We start from the raw sequence: 21,703 nt of genomic DNA on the forward strand, positions 1-21,703 counted from the left end.
TTCTTATATAACTCTTTAATTTATCTTGGTTGAGCAGAATCAAATAATATTAAATAAAGTAATCTAATTTATAAAAATAAATTAGTAAAAGAAAAAGAACAAGAAGGGAATTAGCAGAGTAGTTTGAATAGAGAGATGAGCATGACAGAGAAATGAAATCTTTTTTTTTACACTGAATTGCTTGTCTTTTCCACTTCAAAAAAAATAGGAGAAAATTCTATTCTCTTGTTTCCTATTTTATTGTGCTAACATAAGAGGGATGACTAAGTACTGAGCTAACTACGAAAAATGACTTGAAACGCTTGCTCCTCATTGATTGATTTTTATACCCAGATTAGGATGGCTTTTTCTATGGATGACAAGGCTGAAGAGGTAGAGATGATTATGTGAAAGTTGAACAAATCTGAATTACATTGTACTAGGGCAAGAAAAAACTATGAAAGAAAACAAACAAGAAAAAGGCCATAGGGAACAATATACTTTTAATTCCCTAAAATGAAAAAAAGGGATAATTGTAGCAAACCAACCAACCAACTAATGAGAGACAAAGAGAGAGAAACAGAGTGACAGAGAGAGAGAGAAAGAGAGAGAGAGAGACAGAGAGAGAGAGACAGAGACAGAGACACAGAGACAGAGATAGACAGACAGAGACAGAGAGACAGAGTCAGAGTCAGAGACAGACACAGAGACAGAGAGACAAAGAGAGAGAGGAGAACTTATCAAACCGTAGCCCCCTGAGGTTATACATACAAGTAAGTGAAACAGTTTTTATACTCGAGACTTACATTCTAAAGGCAGAAGACAATATAGGAAGAGAAGATGGAAGAAAAGGAAGAAGTAGAGTATACACAAAGAACAACAGATTGAAGAAATGGCCAAGAAGTGTCACGGAGGCCTGATCCTGAGCAAGCTAAATATAGTTCAGCTGTTACAGTTGGAGAGACACTGGTTCCCTTGAAAGGGAAATGAGAATTATGTACAAATATTTAAAGCCACTTTTCAACTCCCATAGAAGTTGGTAAGGAAAGAAACAACAGTAAAATAGATCACTTGGAGGCATAAAATTTGGGGAATATGTAAATAAAAGTCCATTCAGAAATGAACTCATTTTTAATAATCTATGAACATGATAAAATCTATGAGAAATTGCCCAAAAGCAGTTTTAATGATTCTATTTGCATAAGAACAATGGAAAATAAGCAACAACTTACATTTTTGTTTCTCACAGGTTTTCATGACTATTTACTTCCTGTGAAGAAATTAGGGAAACTTACATAACTGTTGCCTTTTGTAAAGATTTTACAAACTTATTATTTTTCTTTATATTCAGGATCCTGCTCACCAGAATGGGTTGCATTAAAAAATAATTGTTACAGAATCAGCAAAGATAGCCAGCCATGGAATGTAGCTCAGAAAATCTGTAATATACCTTTACATTCAGCACATCTTGTTGATATAAAAAGTGAAGAGGAAAAAAAATTTATATATTCTTATCTCAGAAAAACCAACCAAATAATAACTTGGACTGGTCTTAATGATATAAAGGTCAGTATATGCATTATTTCTCATACTTGACAATATCTGATGTAGTTAGATGTAGTCAGTGCCCACTTTGAGTAGGAATTATTTAGTGACTGAGAGCACAGCTATGTGTGTGGGAGAGGAAACAGTGTGGAGGGGAAATATCCTGGTAGATTGAATGAGGTATTTTAAATACATGGTCTAGAACATTCCTAAGTGAAAAACACAATACCTAATTTACATTTAAATTGGTTTAATTAATCTGTAACTTTTATTACAGAAAGAAGGTCATCCCTTGTGGACAGATGGATCTTATTATAGCCTTAAGAAAGATGAAATCTTTTCTTTTCCACTGCTACCAAAGAATGAAACAGACTGCTATATTCTGCAGCAAAATGCTACGGGATCCAACTACTTCTTTACAGGGTTTTTCTGCTATGTCTCTTTGCCATATATTTGTGAATATGAATGTAATTATTTTCATTCACATTCATCCATATAACCATTAATTAATCTGGCTATTTTAATGTTTTAAAATAGTATAAATAATGATGCAAAAAAAGCTTAGTGAAATTATGTTTTCCAAAACTATATCTTCCAGTACCTTCATTACCAGAGAATTTTGGGTTCTATGTGAAGGATGTTGGAACGACCCAAGTTGTCCTTGGTTGGAAGAGTTTGAAAAAATGGATGAAATCTGGATATAAGCTGGTTATTAAATATTACTTGGAAAATTCTAATGGGCAGTACTTTGAGACTGTGCCTCTAAATTCAACCGAAAAAACAATCTTGCAACTGTCTGCTGGACATCTTTATAGGTTTTTACTCTTAGCAAAGAACCCAGAGGAATCTCAGATTGTGTTAAGTCCAGTTCTGATAGTTGAGACACGTAAGTTACAAAGAATCTGGGAATATTATTGTACACATTTAAGAGATCATCAGTAACATTAACAAATATTTCTTGAATACTTGCTATGTATATGGCATTGTATTAGATGCTGGCTACACAAAAACTTTCTTCTCTCAAGGGTTTATAATGTAGCTGAAGCTTGAGGACATAAGTATAAAATCAATAACACTATTAAGTGTTTGTTTTTGACCAAAAGTCTTTGTTTCTAATATCTAGTACATAATAAGTAACTTTTGATTGATTGGAATGATAACAAATTCCACTTTCACATTTATTCTATACTGTTGCCATAAAGACTTTGATTTTTTTTAAAAAAAAACTCCTTGATCTGTTTACCTATTTGTCTGAATAAAAAAGCACTACATCATATAATTTTGAGTTATAATACAGGCCTGTGGAGCTCATTTTTTGAGACTTTTGACTTAGACTTTAAGTGTCTTAGAATTTCAGAGGAAATAGTAATAAATGGGGAATAGAAATAGGGGAGTCCTAGGATCATAGATTTAGAACTAGCAGGGATCTTTGAGATTATGTAATATTTCCTCCATTCCTGCCTTCCTTTACAGAAAAGGAAACTGAGACTTTGATATTAAGTGACTTGCCCATGATCACATTAGTAATAAGTAACACAAACCCAGGAACTTAGTTCTAAATCTAGTAGGTTTTTTATTTTTGCTTACTGCTAGGTCTTGCAAGAAAGTAGGGAAAGAGAAAAGTGGAGATGTGGTGACTATGTCTATTGTCTGAAAACCAGCATGAGTTTAGTATCTAGTATTAGCATTAGTATCATCACTAATGTAGCCTTGGAGTCAATTAAGTTTTCAGTTATAGTAAATCTTTAAATCAATGTCAACTAAGTTACTGAATGTTAACTGAAAAGTTACTTTATTGTTGAAGAATGTATTCATCTTTAAAGAAGGTTATCATTATTTCAAAAATTTATCCTTGCATCTGAACAGCCCACAAAGAATCCAAGTCTTTGCTTGGATCAGGGTTTTTCTTCTTGATTTATTTTATTTTTGAAACACTGAAGCATAGTAATGCCATTTTGAAGGAGAACATAAAGTTCTCTCTCCCTCCTCTCCACTCAAAAAACAATTTAGTCAGAAATGCATTTAAAAACCTTCTCTACTAAAATTCTATTTTGATGTTTCCTTGTGAGGAGAAGGCATTCTTCAAGGCTATGTCTATTAAGCATGTGTTTAGGCAGACCCCATAAACTTGGATATGAAAGTATCTACAAACCTACATCATTTACTCAAAAAATATAGACTATTTTGAACTTGAAGTGTCAGCACCTTTAACTATATAATTTTAACTAAAATATTCAACTATAATTAACAAAAATTGCATTAAGGTCACAATTATATTAGTTTCATTGATTTAAGAGGAAAACATTAAATGTATAAAAATGAGTATTAGGACATGATAACTGATTACAGATCGGAAGGGGGAGTCTAGAAATTACCATTTGCATAAATTACATAAAATTGAGAAATTACCTGAATTATTAGCTTAAATAAAGAATTCCTCACAAGGGTTTTTGCTTGTTAAATTTGAAAAAAAATGAAATTCATTTAAACAATTTAGTTCAAGCATATTTTTATTAGGCAGAATTCTAAAATATTTCCTTTCCTTTCTTTTACTAGGCCCATTACAGGCAAAAAATTTGAGAGTGACACGTGTAACGCCAATGGAGATATTTTTGCACTGGGATCCCCCAGATGATTTTTCAAGCACTTCTTTCCATCATTACTTTGTGACCATTTTGGATACCAAAGCCAATAAGTCAGAAGCATTGTCCGTGGAAAAAGTCAACACAACAACAGTAATAGGAAACCTCAAACCTTATCATCAGTACCAGATCCATCTTTTCAGTGTTGCAGAAAAAGGATCTTTAAGCTGCCTTGAGAAACCAATATTAATCATAACAGGTAGCAAAACTATGTTCTAGATTGGTGTTTGAGAATATAAATTTAAAGTATAATTTTGGCCTAAATTTAGTCAATTTTCATCTAAAAAGATGCAACTATTATTTTCAAATTTTCCTTACTCATTTCATTAAGATTTCAATTCTTGGTTGTAATTAAATTCAAAATTGAATCATATTTAATTACATAATTTAAATATTGTCCTGAGCCCAATTTAGTCTTGTCATAAATCTTACAAAACTCTCAGCCTCATTATATAAATATCCAAAAAAATCTTGATTGGTTATCATTATTTTTGTAACATCGGGTTACATCAAAATAGTGGGATCATCCCCACTAGGATCGCATTGCCAAAGTCTGATGGGTTTTTGTGTAGTTAGTTTTAGTTGATTGTTTTCTCATGCAATATGGTCAATTTAACATTAGGTGGCAGTCTCATTCTACTATCTGTAAAGAGAAATGTTCTAATCCTAACTGCAAGGGAGGATGTTTGGAAGATATTCCATGTTCATTCAATAAGAAGAATAAAAATGTGATTATTTGAATGTTTTTAAACAAGCTTTAAGTGAGCACTATTGAAAATATAAACAACATCTACTATTTCAAGTGCTATACATTTATAATGATTGAGTGAATTTGGTAATTCTTGTGTGTGTGTGTGTGTGTGTGTGTGTGTGTGTGTGTGTGTAAGAGAGAGAATTGTAATGTTAGTGTATCCAGAAGCAGCATCCTCATGGGGGCAGGACTTTTCTAAGAAGCATGCTGTTAGGAGACTCACCTCTCGCTAAACAATGGTGACTCTCTTGGAACCCCTCCCAAATTCTCAAATTCAAAAGGTAGTCACCAAAGGTGGGAGTATCCCTTTCTTAGGTCACTGATCAATGATCTAACCTCAGGGAAATTAGAAGACAAAAACTATTTCATGTTTATAATAATATAATAATAATATAATAATAATAATATATAATTAATTAATATAATATATATATATAATTAATATATAATTAATTAATAATAATATAATAATAGCAATAGCAACAAAACAAGCAGTTCTGATAAGAGACTTTCTGCCATGATATGGTGATGTTCTCCTCTATCAGTTCTCTAGAATCATGTTTGATCATTTAGTTCATCAGATTTTTTTTAGACTTTTAGATTTTTTTCTTTTCAATATTGATGTTATAAATTATTCTTTTGGTTCTGCTCAGTTCATCCTGCAACAGTTCATAAAAGTCTTTTTATTTCTCTTTGAAAGCTTTCTTCATTTCTCATAGAATAATTATATTCCATCATATTCATATATAACAATTTGTTTAGCCATTCCCAAATTGATGGACATTCCATTAATTTCCAGGTTTTTTTTAAACACCCCTTTCTTGACACTGTAGTAAACATGATAGCCCAGAATACTAGGTACTTCCTATATTTTTCTAACATGTTTTTAAAGTTCAGGCAAAAATATTGTACCCATAGGATGTCACTTGAGTAGAATACTGAGATATTTAGATTATAGGGCCTACACAAAGAGTGATTCCTATATTCCTAGATATAGAGAGGCTGTCCTGGAATTTGATATTCTACATGATATTAATGGTTTTGAAAAACAATTGAACTATCATTTTCATAGATAAAGTTAGATATTAAATATAGGAACATATCAAAATGAAAACAGGTAAACATATCAAGCATATAGGAATATACCAAACATATAGGAACATATCAAAATGAGACCGGAAACAATCAGTCAATCAGTAATTAATCAATAATGTATTTAGTACCTATCATTTGCCAGGCACTGTAATAAGTGCTGGGTACCAGAACCAGAGAAAGAATCTACCTCATTAGATAGCCCTTCTATAGAGTACCTTTGAAAAGGCAAAGGCATGATTTCTACAAGATGAAAATACACACATGGATTTGGCATTATTTGAACATGTAGAGAGAACTCTTGTTATTGAGATAAATTCATTAAAATGACAAAGTATATAAGCTATATAATTGATGATCATGTCTAAGAACTAATTGGAAAATTTCTGAAATTAATTCAATCCCCTATTTTAGAATATTTAAAGGCACAAAAGCTTAAAGAAATAGTGTTCAGAGATGTTAAAAGTCACAGAGTAAAGCATAGGAATGCCTAAGGAAGTAAGCTAATCTCTTAAACTCAATTTTTACCATACAATTTCTAGGAAAAAAGATTATACAAAGGCTACCTTATAAGGAAGCAGTATATCACATTTCTTTAGAGCACATTAAGGTTTATAACATACCTTTTGCAAAACAATACAGCAAGACTGCGCAAGCATCATCCCTTTTTTGATAGATGAGCAAAGTAAGCGTTAGGTGGAGAAATGCTTCTTCTGGGGGCACACAACTAGGAAGAAGCATAGTCAAAACTTGAATTCAATATTCCTATGTAGGCAGTGATTTAGCATAATATCCCCAGCTTCTAATAAATAATTTAATTTAGATATCAGAAAATAAACACTATGAACTTAAAGACATACCTTTATAAATGCAATAATTATTTCTTTGCAAGTAATAATGTTTTAATTTGTGATAGGTTTTCAATAATATTCATATATATACATATATCCTTGCGTTCTATAAATTTAAAGTACATATGTAACTACGTACATTCAAATATGTATACATAGATTTTAAGTAATAGCAATTCTTTTTTGATAAATTTATGGAAGCAAAAACTAAAATTCAGGTGTGAAATTGATTCATCTATTCCTTTATTGATTTTTATTAATTTCACCCAGTCATTTTTGTTTATAAATCTAACCATTCATTTATCTATCTTTTTATTTACTTATCTATTTATCTAATTTTTGTTTGTTTATCTTTAGGTGTCAGCCCACCGCGAAATGTTTCTGCCAAATCTGATGATGTGGGAGAAGACAGTATAATTCTTCAGTGGGAACCCCCACATGATAGTTTTGAATTCTACATTCAAGCAAAATCTGTATCAGATGCATCTGAAACCATTAAGCACTTAGTAAATAACACTAACAAATTCAAGATTGATCTATTAACTCCTGGGATGACCTATGATATAGGTGTAGCAACAGTGAAAAATGGAAATAAGAGTGAACTCGTTACTATTCAAAAAACTCTAAGTAAGAGACTGATTTATAAATTGTTATCACATAGTTCCTTGTTTGAGGGTAATAGTTAAATACTGGAAAATGTAGTTTTGCATTTCAAATAAGAATTAGAATACTTACATTATTTCTGGAATTTTTTTCCTTTTATTTTTGATATACTTGTGTTATTTGAACTTCTAAAGTCAGCCTAGATTCATTATGCAGGTGGCCTGAGCCATAAAAAAGTAAAATTAGACTTTTGCCATATCTGACTCATTTTACTCCTCCACCACACAGTTCTAGGAAAAACAGAAATGGTTTATATCTAGAATCTTCCCTAAAAGGAATTAGCAGAGCCCTGTCTAGCAAAGATACTAAATGTATAAAGCAGAAAATAGCTGTTCATTTCTTCCACCAAAAAAAAAAAAAAATCTAAAGCCTAAAAAAAATCAAAAGTATATAAATCATAAAATATAATTCATCAAACTAATTTTATCTCCCCTAGGAGATAAAGACATTTTGTGGGACTGACAAATTGGCATTTGGCAATCATTTCAGATTAGTCCTACATGAATAAATCATCAACTAGATATCACTGGGGCTTCCTTTGTCCTATTAAGAATGTTATCCTCTGAGAAATATGCAAGTATGGAAATGCACTGATCCTTAAGCTGTGACTTAGGGACCCAAGAACTCTTAGATTCAAGAGATAACCACCAAAGATGTCCATTTCTCAAACTTATAGTTGGGTGGCTCAACTTAAGGGGGAACCCCATAAAAAAAGGGGAGGCAGGTTTCTCCCCTTAAAGATTAGTCTTAGGCTCTTCTAGGCCAGAATTATGTTTTTGAGGCCATTAAGGTGATGTAGTAGATAAAATAGACTTAGAACAAGGAAGAGCTGGATACAAATTTCGGATTCAAGAGAGAGCTGGCACTGTACCCATAGTATAAAAAGGGACTAGAGAAAAGAGAATAGGACATTTTTTTTTTTTTACAACTCTACAAGCTTCTCAAGGAAATAGATTACTTTACAGGAATACAAGATGCCCAGAAGCAAATCCTAATTGACACAACCTTGTCACAGGGTGAAAGGAATATGAATCAGAAATTGGTAATCAATCAGTTTTTTCAGCAAAGGGAAATATGTGTTCCCTAGCAAAAGGCCAGTGAATACATTCATTTTGTATATATTGATTTCACTAAAGCTAGAGCATATGCCAAGGTCCACAGGAGGTGCCCCAATGCAGTATATCAGTAGGTTCTGTCTCATCGACCACATTTTCCTTGTGTTTCTGATAAAAGTTTTTGTTGCATAAAGTGCATTGGTTTGTTTCTGAGCTCTTTCACATGTACACCAAAATATATGTTTGTGTGTTTATGTGGATATATCCACATGTGTGAAATGTCACACAGATAGAAAGGATAACCTTGTATTTATATTGTTTCTTATTCACTCTAGTTCTTATAGTAACTCAGATGTAGAAATAATTAGGTAAAATTATTGACATTTATTTGCCCATAAATTCTATCTGTCCTGAGATACTCATGTCAATTCCATAATTGGAAATATTCAAATGGAGACTAGATGGCCTTTTGAACATGCTGTAGAAAGAAAATCCTCTTTATAGAGATGGATGGATAATATCATGTATAATAATTTTAAAGATGAAAGCATATTGCTTTGTAATTAAGCCAATTTCCTCATTTTTGAGATGAGGTAAATAAGACCCAAGAAGAGTTGATTTGGCCAAGCAGCAGAACTAACAAAACAAAAGTCTTCTGAACCAACACTGTCACTATATAATACTGCTTCTGTAGTATTTATACTTTTACTTTTTTTTTTAGTAACTTTTACTAGATGACACCTAAAGTCTCTCTCTGAGATTCTGTGAATTTATTGTCTCTAAATCTTTCTCTTTTATTTTATCTTAATCTTAATCTGAGAAATCAAGGTACTTGACAAGCAGCAAACTGAAGCCTCTAGTCACAACTATGCAGATAAACACTACAATCTATTCTCATCCTCCCAAAGACTAAGGGTGTAATGGAATTGAAGGAAAATGGTAAAGCAGTAATAAGAAATAAAGGTAGCATGGTTGCCGGCTTGGGCACTTTAGATTCCTTCTTAAAACTAAGAATTGGTCATAGCTTTAATCTTTTATTGAGAAGGGAACTGGACATGAGAATTACTATGTAGGGCTTTTTTTTTTTTTTTTGGTTTGTTTGTTTTTTGTTTTGTTTTGTTTTAGGATGGAAGATTAATTTTTGGAGAATGACTAAGTTACTCTAAGACCCTGGCTAAAAATTCATGTTATAATTTCATCTTCTACTATGCTTATTGTTATAAATAGGACTACAAATTACTTTATCTCTATTGAAAGCAGAACAATAGTAAATGGATGTATGTAAATTATAATTAAAGAAATTTAGAAGACATGAAGGACTATGACAATTTTATTTTGTGCTAGAATATTACTATTAAGTCAGTATTGGCATGTGTGTAAATCTCTTTGGATAGACTGGCTTCATCTGAATTTACAAAAGTGCATTAATAATTCCTTAGAAAGTTGAACATGTGCCATTGTATTAAATTAACTTTGTGACTAAAAGGAACAAATTGCTCAAATCTGTAAAGGTAAAGTGAGTTTTACAAGTGATGCTTTTCATGTTTTCTCTGTTTAGGATAAATTCAGATTTTGGCCTTTTCTTAGCTACTATAAAAGCTTTGCTCAAATAAATTTTGAGTGGAATATGAAGGAGTAATGATGTAATTACCCCTATTTAAAGAATGCCATGAAAAATCACAATAGAACACTAAAGTACTCTGTAGTCCTATCAAGAAACAGGAAATTTACAATCAATCTATAATCATTTATTAAATCGTTGGTGTATTCTAGGCACTGTGCTAAAGGCTGAAGTTACTAAAAAAATAAACTATCTCTCCAGGAACTTATAGGATCAATAGGACCACTCTTCTGTATAAGGAAATGAGGCTGGCAACATGGTCTATGGTTGAGTGAGAGCTGACCTTAGAATTAGGAAGACATAGATCAAGTCCCATATGTGTTACTTATTGTCTGAATCTGTACAAGTCACTTCTCAGTACTTTAGGCATCTTTGTGAATGTAATCTGAAGAACAGTAGTTATATAATAATCTGCAGTAGTAGAGACAATTTTACACCACTTTTCCTAGAGTTCTCTTTATTAGTGAAACCATGGGACCTGTCAGAAAGTGGGAGGGAAAAGAGATAAAGAGACAGAGAGAGAGACAAAGATAAAGACAGAGAGAGACAGAGACACACATATATAGAGAGACCAAAAGACAGTGAAGAGAGAAAAGAAAGAAAGAAAGAAAGAAAGAAAAGAAGAAAGAAAGAAAGAAAGAAAGAAAGAAAGAAAGAAAGAAAGAAAGAAAGAAAGAAAGAAAGAAAGAAAGAAAGAAAGAAAGAAAGAAAGAAAGAAAGAAAGAAAAGAAGGAAGGAAGGGAGGAAGGGAGGAAGAGAGGAAGGAAGGAGGAAGGAAGGAAGAGAGGAAGAAAGAAAGGAAAGAAGGAAGGAAGGGAGGGAGGAAAAGAGGAAGGAAGGGAGGGAGGAAGAAAGGAACAAAAGAGGGAAGGAAGGAAGAGAGGAAGGAGGGAAGGAGCAAAGAAAGGGAGGAAGGAAGCAGGAAAGGAGAAAAGCAAGGAAGAAAGGAAGGGAGAGAGAGAGGAGGAAGAGAGGGAGGAAGATCCTGTCAGAAAGAAAGAAATGGAAGAAGAGAGGAAGTGAAGAAGGCAGGAAAAAAAGAAGAAAGGAAGGAAGAAAAGAAGGAAGAGAAGAAGGAAGGAAGGAAGGAAGGAAGGAAGGAAGGAAGGAAGGAAGGAAGGAAGGAAGGAAGGAAAGAAGGGAAGGGAAGGTATAAAATATTTAGAGAGAATTAGGAAATTGATGTGTAATTCTTTCAAGCAGGTAACTTCCTCTTTTATGGAAATTATATCTTTTTACTTTACAATCTCAGAGTTGCCTAGATGAGTACTGAGACATGACTTGTTGAGGATCACACAGTCAATATATGTCAGAGATAAGACTTGTACCCCTGTCTTCTTGAGTCTTGCACCAGTTCTCCAGTGAATATCTTACTTCTGATTTAAAAAAATAGATTGCTCTACCTCAGCTTAATTATTTAATAATAATATACAATAATTATGCAATAATACTAATCATAGCAGCTGGAAATGAAAAAAATCTGAAATTTTAAAAACTTACCAATCTTTTATAAGTAAAATTTACCTTTTAGATCTGTTTTCTTCCTGAAATCTGGAATGAAATGCTGAAATGGGCATGAGCTATATAAATGGATCTCTGAGAAGCACAGTATCTTATTCTGAATACTACTTGGATTAATTAAATGTTCACAAACTTGCAGGATTTGAAAATTGTAAAGAAATTAAGCTGCAATATGATCCAATATATATATATATATATATATGAAATAATTCCCAATATACCCAAAATTGATGACCAAGTTCTACTTAAAGACCTCCAATAAAAAGAACCTGCTACTTTTCAAGGTAGCTGCTAACAATAACAAGAACAATAACAGCAACAACTATTACTCCTCCTATGACTATGACTGACTACTATTACTATGACTACTACTACTACTATTTTGGAGAGCTCTTGCTGATCCGAAGTTTTTCCTGACAACAGGCCTAAATTTGTCTATTTGCAATTTCTCCTTTTGTTCCTATTTCTATCTTTTAGAGCCAAACAACAACAAATGCAAAATAGAATTTCTCCTCCACTTGATAGCATTTCAAATACTTGTTGCCTTATGACATGACATTTATCATTTTAAAAAATTCATGAACTATCTCTATAGAGCAACTGTGCTTTGTTAGTAAAAAAACTAATTTAAAATATACTTTCTTTTTTGTTTGTTTTTCAGAACCCAGACCAGTTCAGATTATTATCCCATATGAATTTCATAGTACTTCTGTGATTTTATTTGTTCAAATGCCTGATATTGGTGTGTTTGATGGCATATATATTATAACGAATAGAGGTCCCAATATAACAGTGCCTTTAAAAAGCAACAACAAAATTACTATTGAAAATTTGACCCCAGGCACAGAATACAATTTCTTAGTTTCTACAATCAGTGGAGACAGACTAAGCACTATGTATCGTGTACCTTCAGTAAAAACTTGTAAGTAATTCAAAGTAGAGTGAATTTTCATTTCTGGTCTTGCATTACAGCATTGCACATTCTTTTTAATACAATTGCCTAGCATTTCCTAATATATAATCCCTATGAATACATATTGTGTACAAATATAAATAAAACATGAGTGAATGTATTAAGTATTTCTAACCCTTGAGTCTGATTTTTGTATTGCCTTTGTCACTTTGGTATATTAATGGCATATTCCCTCAGGGTAAGCTCACGGCTAAATAGTAAAGTATATAAAATATGGTTTCAGTGCTCACTCCCCCATTTTATCAAACTACTCCTCTGTCTCAGTGCTTTGACTTGAGATACTCAGTGTCCTCTCTATGTTCCTTTGTCACTCAAGGCAGGGGCTCAACTCTACAGGGACCCTTCCAAGTAGCACCTAATCCCCAGGACCTTTCCCTAACCTCTCCTCATTAAAACTTATCCAACTGGCATTACATTTCCTTAGTGCCTAACTGATAAATAATTCAGGGTAAGGTGTTAAGGGTTTTATGTATTGCCAGTTTTAGATAACATATTTGCCTTTCAACATAAGTCCTAAATGTGGTAACAGAAAGTGGGACTAAAATTATATCACTTAGTTGGACTCAAATTCTATCCACTCTCCATCCCTATCTATGCTTTTAACTCAGAAATATATAAGGAATTAATAGTCTTTATCTCACAGTATTAATTAAATGCTTAACATTTGTTATTAAGAAAATCAAGTAAAGTTATATAGGAATGCTTTAAATCAGTAGAGCCATGTCTTTCCATATTTTTGTACTGAATTTTGATCGAGGATTATTGTATACAATTCAGTTTTATCTTTGCTTTATCTCTTTTTGTGCTTTTTTATTCAAAAAATTTTTAATTTCAAGAATTGAAACCATGATCCTAGGTTCATAAATTTAGTGCTACAAAGGATCTTAGAGAACCTCTTTAGTACAACTCTCTCTTTTTACAGAAATTGATTAAAATAAAACATTTTCATTTATATAATATTTTAAGGTATATAAAGAGATTTATAAATATCTCATTTTATCTTCCTGACAACCTTGAGAAGCAGGTGCTATCAGTATCCGCAGGTTACAAAAGTGGATTTTGAGGCAGATTTGTCATGAGTAACACAATTTGGAAAGGTCTCAGGCAGAATTTGAACTCACATTTCTGACTGAAGTTTCAATACTCTGCCTCCCTGTGATACATACTCGCCTGATGAAAAACAAGACCCAGGAAGGTGAAATAATATGTCTCAAATTGTGAGGTAGTAAATATCAGAGCAAAGATTTAAAACCAAGCCGTTTGACTCAACTATACTATTTTTCTCCCATGTTTTAAAAATGTCATGAGTAAAGTTTTTTTTAAAATAAAAAAGAAATCTTTTTAAATATAATTGCGACAATTTCTCTATTAAATTTTCTTCCTGTTTCTAAACATATTTTGTTATTCATGTTATTTACTGCATCCTCTTTGACAAATAATCCCACCTTTCCTAAAAAATTATGCTCAAAATGAATGCTTTTGAACCACATTGAACCACAAATTCCTTAGAATTATGTTATTTAGCCTCTAAGTAGTTTAAAAATCATTTCTTTAAAAACTCTTTGTTGAGTATATTTTTATTGCATTGAAATCAGTAAATATGTTTACTATATTTGCCTTTCTACATTTTTGGAATTTTTATGTCCCAATGCATGGTTTGCTTTTTCACATATGGGTGATAAGATTTAAGTTTCTTTCTATTAATATCACCAAAAATACAGTAAATTATTTCTAATTTTTCTAACTTTCTACTTAAGGCATTCTTCTTGTTAATATTCAAGATAGATTTGTCTAGCTTTGAAAAAACACATTAACTTCTTCACTATTAAATTTTAATATTTATTTTTCTCTCTTAGTCAATGAACTTTTCTTTTAAGTCAACAGATACTAAGACATTAAGTGTATGGTATTAATCACCACATTAATATCAATTATATTTTCTATATGACTCTTAAACATATAAGGATTCTGAGGAATACATTTAAAAAAGAGAGAAATGAGAAAGATGTGTAAAAAATTCATCCCACATATTTCCTTTAAATTGGAAATATAGATATATCTTTCTTTGTTTCTCTTAATACTTGTTTTTCAATTTCCTAGTGTCTACTCAGTTTTTGTCTCTTCATTTTAAATTCTTGGAAATCTTCTATTCCATTAACAATCCATTTACCTCCAAGAGGATTATACTTAGTTTTACCTGATAAGTTGTTATCTTTTATTATGTAACTTTGTCTTTTGGAATATTGTAGTTTTAACACTCCTTTAAAAAAATACTTGAGGATTCTTGGTATTTGAATTTCTTTTTGATTTCTTAGGACATTTCCCCCCTCTTTTGCTTGGAAGCTCTGGATTTTGGTTTTGATGCTTCTGGGAGTTTCATTCTGAATTTTTTTTAATTAAATTCTTCCTCATTTTACATTTCCCTGTAGTTCTGAGAATTCTGGGCAATTTTCACTAATATTTTCTGGAAATTATGGTATCTAACTCCACCCTATCACCCTCCTTATTTTTTTTTACCTGATCATAATTTTTAGAGAGTTCGATAATTCATATAATGTCTTTCCTTGGCTAATTTTCCTAATTCAATTGTTTCTAATATTATATATTTTTAGAATTTTTTCTGTTATTTAAAATTTTTTCTTTTTTTCTAATTTTTCTAATTTTTTCTGTTGTTTGATATTTCGTCATTATTGCTTAGCCCATCCTAATTTTCAAGAAAATCAATTCCTTAGGAAAGTTTTCTACCTTCTATTCTAAAATGTCAGTTTTGCTGTTTTTTCTTCCCAATTTGTTCCATTCTATTGTTATTGATCCTTTTTTTCCACTGGGGATTGCTGCAGGACATTTTTTCCCCTTGAGGCATTACCTAGAGTTGTGGGATTGATATATTTTCTTGGGAGTTTGTCTCTCTGTTAGAGACATGTTATTTCCCCATGATGGTCAGATTTATTTTTATCTTGCTTTACTATTAGAAGAGTGTGGGAATGTTGAGTCAGACTAGTATACTGAATATTGTGTGAATACACCTCATCCTCACCCCACTTTAAGATTATCTCTTATCTAGGATTATTTCTTCACCATGTTTTGAGACTTTCCCCTCATGCTAGATTCATTGTTGTTGTTGTTGTTTTTTCATGCTGGATTTCAAAGTAATTATTTTATCCCTCTAAACTTCAGTTTCCTTTTTCACCCATGAAAATAAAATATTAATATCTACCATTTATAAGGTTCTAGTGAAGATGACATGAGAAAATATACTTACTTGTTATGGTGGTTAGAACAATAGACTTAAAGTTAGGAATACTAGGGTTCCAATCCTATCTCAGATACCTGGTAGTTTGTCAGTTGGGAAAATCATCTAACTTTTCCTAGCTTTAATTTCTTTAAATGTATAATAAGGGGATTGGCCTCAATGACATCTGAAGTATTTTCCAGCCCTAAATTTATGATCTCATATAAACTCAAAGAAATATCTTTTTTGGAAAGGGGATTGGTTTTGAGATTCAAAGATCAAAGCCTGGCTCTGACACCTGAGCACCTCACAATCTTTTTGTGCTTGTTTCCTCATCTCTAAAATTTGAATTAATGGTCACAAAGGTCACTTCCAGATAGTTCCAAAATTTTTAGTCTAAATTCCCCTAGGACATTTGGGACAAGCTTTTTAATTCTAGTTATTATTGTTGTTAATGTTAATGAAAGGTTGGGGATTATTATAATTTTATATTTAATTTTGCATCTTTTCCTGTATTATTGGATTTTTACTATATCTCAGAAACCTTTATTTTTTGTTGGGATTACCCATCATTGTCCAAATATTGAATTTACTACAATCAAAATATTTATCCATCTCTTCCAGCATTTCAAAGTGATAACTTAATTCTAGAACTAAATTATGATTTTTAAGAATGATTTCCAGCAATCTTGTTGATGAATATTAAAGAAAAAATAAAAAGGAATGCCCTTTCTGTGGTGTTCATTTATTCATATTTTTCTTTGTATCCTTTGTGTGGGGAAACTGAAAGAAACCAACTTAGTTGAAAACCTTCAATGACATACTATTTTTGCATGCTTTGGTAGGTCTGGAAGTTCCATTAAACATTCGTGAAGGTAGAGTTACAGATACTTCTATTCAAATTCTTTGGGACCGAGTTGATGGAAATTTTCAGCATTATGAGATTACATGCACAAACTGTGCAGATGCTGTCATGGTATGTTATAAAATACTCTTGCTAGAATGAAAGCATATTTCATACATAAGCCTATATAATAGATACTTATATAGTAAATGAACTAAGTGAACTTCTGACTTGTGTTAAATTTTGAAGGGCTTTTTAAACATACATACTCCACATTTTCTCTTTGGCAACAATAGGTCCAAAAGGTAATTCAAGAAAATGCAATATTCTCCAACCTGGCTCCAGCCACAATCTACAATTTTTCCATTAGAACGGAAAAAGAAGGATTTAAAGATAGCATTCCAAGGATAAAAGAAATACAGACAGGTATGGCTTATGCTTTTTCTTTTGGCCTTGATAGCGGTGCTTATTTTAAAAATTATTTTCATTCTTTTAAAGGAATGTGATGTTAATTAGGGTATACAATTTAATTATTTCTTATTCTCATTGGCAAGAGTCCTTTGTACATTCTGTTAACACATCTTCCCCCCCTCCCCCCCATACACACACACCCCTCCCCCCCCCCAGCTGAAAATATAGTTACAACACATCGTTGGAGAATTATATTACTTGATGATAGAGTTACCAACTGTCTGGAACTTAATCAGTACCTACATTTATGGGTAAATGTTTTTGATGTTAGTTGAATGAGAAAATGGAGTACCAGTTCTTCATTTTTAGGAAACGATATCTAGTGTCAATTGTTGATTTGTTCATTTGTAGTGATGACACAGGAGAAGAATGGCTATCAAAATGAAATGGTGGTGGTGACTTTTTCTATTTTGTAATTAAACATCTTTTCTCTTTCCATGGTATTGTATGGACTTCAGTTTCAGAAACTGGCTGCTTTATTACTTTTCCTTCAATTTACATGACAATGTTTGTGACTGAATATCTTGCCAGTCATTTCTGAAGTTTTCAAATATTTTCTAAAACTTTTGAATTCATCATGTAATTTTAGTTTCAGGATTTCTAAGAATTTCCTTTCTTCATGTGGATTGAAATATTTAAAAAAATCATTATAAAATTGAGAAATTAGATAAAATTTCAAAGTCAGAATTTTCCCCTCAGAAAAGGAAGAACTTCTAAGAGGTTCAGATTGTAATTAACTTTGCCACTGGTCAACTCTGTCAGTGTTTCTTAGTTAATAGGATCACAAATTTCAAAGATTAAAGAATGTTTTTAATGGTGGCAGATCAGAAACAAGTAATACTGACTTCCTCCTCCACTTGAGAGTGAAAAATGAAGGCAAAGAAAAATTTGCAAAGTACACTGGAGTCAGGAAGATTTGGGTTCAAGCCTTGCCTCTGCCAAATTAGCTATGGAACCCTGAACAAATTATTTAAGTTCAGTGCTGAGGAAATAATGGGTCTTGGTATTAACTCCAAGAGGTTCATGAACTTGGATGGGGGAAAATATATTATTATGTTCACTACTCTTTGATTTCCTTTGAAATCCATGCATTTTATTTTATGCATTTAAAGACATTATTCTGAGCAAGGGTCTGTAGTTTATTTTTGTTGTTGTTGTTGTTGTTGTTTTTCAGTTTGCCAAGACAGAGTATTTTATGACAGAGAAAAAGTTAAGAATCTGTTTAGCCAAACACAGGGAACCACATGAACTGAATATACATTTTTTTACTGGGATTTGAAATCAGAGATTCAGAAGATCCCCCCTATTCTTTTTTTTTTTTTAATAAGTATAACTTTTTATTGACAGAACATATGCCTGGGTAATTTTTTACAATATTATCCCTTGCACTCACTTCTGTTCTGACTTTTCCCTTCCCTCCCTCCACTTCCTCCCCCAGATGGCAAGCAGTCCTATACATGTTAAATAGGCCACAGTATATCCTAGATACAATATATGGGTGCAGAACCGAACAGTTCTCTTGTTGCACAGGAAGAATTGGATTCAGAAGGTAAAAATAACCCGGGAATAAAAACAACAATGCAAGCAGATTACATTCATTTCCCAGTGTTCTTTCTTTGGGTGTAGCTGCTTCTGTCCATCATTAATCAATTAAAACTGAATTAGATCTTCTCTTTGTCAAAGAAATCCACTTCCATCAGAATACATCCTCTTACAGTATCGTTGTTGAAGTATATAATGATCTCCTGGTTCTGTTCATTTCACTTAGCATCAGTTCATGTAAGTCTCTCTAAGTATCTCTGTATTCATCTTGCTGATCATTTCTTACAGAATAATAATATTCCATAATGTTCATATACCACAATTTACTCAACCATTCTCCAATTGATGGGCATCCATTCATTTTCCAGTTTCTAGCCACTACAAACAGGGCTGCCATAAACATTTTGGCACATACAAGTCCCTTTCCCTTCTTTGGTGTCTCTTCGGGATATAAGTAGCACTTCTGGATCAAAGGTTTGATAACTTTTTTGGGCATAATTCCAGACTGCTCTCCAGAATGATTGGATTTGTTCATAACTCCACCAATAATGCATCAGTGTCCCAGTTTTCTTGCATCCCCTCCAACATTCGTCATTATTTTTTCCTGTCATCTTAGCCAATCTGACAGGTGTGTAGGGTTAATTTGCATTTCTCTGATTAATAGTGATTTGGAATTCTTTCATATGAGTGGAAACAGTTTCAATTTCATTATTTGAAAATTGTCTGTTCATATCCTTTGACCATTTATCAATTGGAGAATGACTTGATTTCTTATAAATTAGAGTCAATTTTTTATATATTTTGCAAATGAGGCCTTTATCAGAACCTTTAACTGTGAAAATGTTTTCCCAGTTTGTTGCTTCCCTTCTAATCTTGTTTGCATTAGTTTTGTTTGTACAAAGGCTTTTTAATTTGATATAATCAAAATTTTCTATTTTGTGATCAATAATGATCTTGTAATGCTGGAGAAACTGAGGCAGGAGAGAGATTAGAGAGTTTTCTAATATTTTATTAATTGGAGAGCATAATTGATTGGACAGGACTCTCGTCTCAAAGTGTTCAGCAATGAATGTGAATTCTTAATGACATATATAGCCACATGGCTCAGTTACAGGGGTAGACCAAGGCAGGGGTGGAGTCAGAACACTGAGAGTGGGAAGTTACAGACAAAGAAGGGGACAGAAGTGGGCACACACACAGACCCATTTGGTTCTGTCAGGATGGGGGAGGAGGCCATAAATTCTTACTAAAAGCCAGAGTCAGGATGTCTGAATAAACATAAGTAAAGATGTCAATGAGGTGTCTGGGATAGTCTTATCTTTTAGAATATTTTAGAGGGATAGTGTCACAAATTCCTGAGAGCAGAAGGAGCCAGGAAGTCTGATCTCCCCCCTTATCTCGAGTCTTACATTGACAATTTATACCCTTAGAGCAAATGGTCCTCAGTTTACAACTAAGGAGGTTGAGGCAGAACAGTTAAAGAAATTGAGATAGAACAATTCAGGGAAACTCAGGACTAGTGCAAAGAAACTAGTACAGGGAAACTGAGTCAGGACAGTTAAAGAGAATTGTGGTACAACAATCTCTAGTTCATCTTTGGTCACCAATTCCTTCCTCCTCTACAAGTCTGAGAGGTAAACTATCCTATGTTCCTCTAATTTCTTTATAATCTCGTTCCTTATGACTAAATCATGGACCCATTTTGATCTTATCTTGGTGTATGGTATTAAGTGTGGGTCCATGCCTAATTTCTGCCATACTAATTTCCCATTTTCCCAGCAGTTTTTGACAAATAATGAATTCTTATCCCAAAAGTTGGGATCTTTGGGTTTGTCAAACACTAGATTGCTATAGTTGACTATTTTGTCTTGTGAACCTAACCTATTCCACTGATCAACTAATCTATTTCTTACCAATACCAATGGTTTTGGTGATTGCTGCTTTAAAATATAGTTTTAGACTGCTGGGATAACGGGAAATTAGTATGGCAGAAATTAGGCATGGACCTACATTTAACAACATATACCAAGATAAGATCAAAATGGGTCCATGACCTAGGCATAAAGAACGAGATTATAAATAAATTAGAGGAACATAGGATAGTTTATCTCTCAGACTTGTGGAGGAGAAAGAAATTTGTGACCAAAGATGAACTAGAGACTATTACCAATCACAAAATAGAAAATTTTGATTATATCAAATTAAAAAGCCTTTGTACAAACAAAACTAATGCAAACAAGATTAGAAGGGAAGCAACAAACTGGGAAAACATCTTCACAGTTAAAGGTTCTGATAAAGGCCTCATTTCCAAAATATATAGAGAACTGACTCAAATTTATAAGAAATCAAGCCATTCTCCAATTGATAAATGGTCAAAGGATATGAACAGACAATTTTCAGAGGATGAAATTGAAACTATTACCACTCATATGAAAGAGTGTTCCAAATCATTATTGATCAGAGAAATGCAAATTAAGACAACTCTGAGATACCACTATACACCTGTCAGATTGGCTAAGATGACAGAAAAAAATAATGATGAATGTTGGAGGGGATGTGGGAAAACTGGGACACTGATGCATTGTTGGTGGAGTTGTGAACGAATCCAACCATTCTGGAAAGCAATCTGGAATTATGCCCAAAAAGTTATTAAACTGTGCATACCCTTTGATCCAGCAGTGTTTCTATTGGGCTTATATCCCAAAGAAATACTAAAGAAGGGAAAGGGACCTGTATGTGCCAAAATGTTTGTGGCAGCCCTGTTTGCAATAGCTAGAAACTGGAAATTGAATGGATGCCCATCAATTGGAGAATGGCTGGGTAAATTGTGGTATGTGAATGTTATGGAATATTATTGTTCTGTAAGAAATGACCAGCAGGATGAATACAGAGAATCTTGGAGAGACTTACATGAACTGATG

The 21,703-nt window shown here is 32.6% G+C and overlaps 2 protein-coding genes across 2 annotated transcripts in view; both read left to right on the forward strand.

The window, feature by feature from the left end:
- Positions 1-1,886: 1,886 nt before the first annotated feature.
- On the forward strand, positions 1,887-12,958 carry LOC127538729 (fibronectin-like). Its single transcript, XM_051962481.1, has 5 exons — positions 1,887-1,947; positions 2,123-2,410; positions 4,081-4,365; positions 7,218-7,487; positions 12,382-12,958. Exons 1-5 carry the CDS (start codon positions 1,887-1,889, stop codon positions 12,648-12,650), a joined length of 1,173 nt encoding a protein of 390 aa, XP_051818441.1. The 3' UTR covers positions 12,651-12,958.
- A 908-nt stretch (positions 12,959-13,866) lies between these two features.
- Positions 13,867-21,703, forward strand: part of PTPRQ (protein tyrosine phosphatase receptor type Q) — a 285,135-nt gene continuing 277,298 nt past the window's right edge. The window contains exons 1-3 of the mRNA XM_051962483.1: positions 13,867-13,888; positions 16,771-16,901; positions 17,066-17,195. Of these exons, the coding sequence (XP_051818443.1) occupies positions 13,867-13,888; positions 16,771-16,901; positions 17,066-17,195 (283 nt within the window). The remainder of the gene's footprint in view (positions 13,889-16,770; positions 16,902-17,065; positions 17,196-21,703) is intronic.

Source organism: Antechinus flavipes, chromosome 5, assembly GCF_016432865.1.
Source record: "Antechinus flavipes isolate AdamAnt ecotype Samford, QLD, Australia chromosome 5, AdamAnt_v2, whole genome shotgun sequence".
In the NCBI taxonomy this organism is placed as follows: domain Eukaryota; kingdom Metazoa; phylum Chordata; class Mammalia; order Dasyuromorphia; family Dasyuridae; genus Antechinus; species Antechinus flavipes.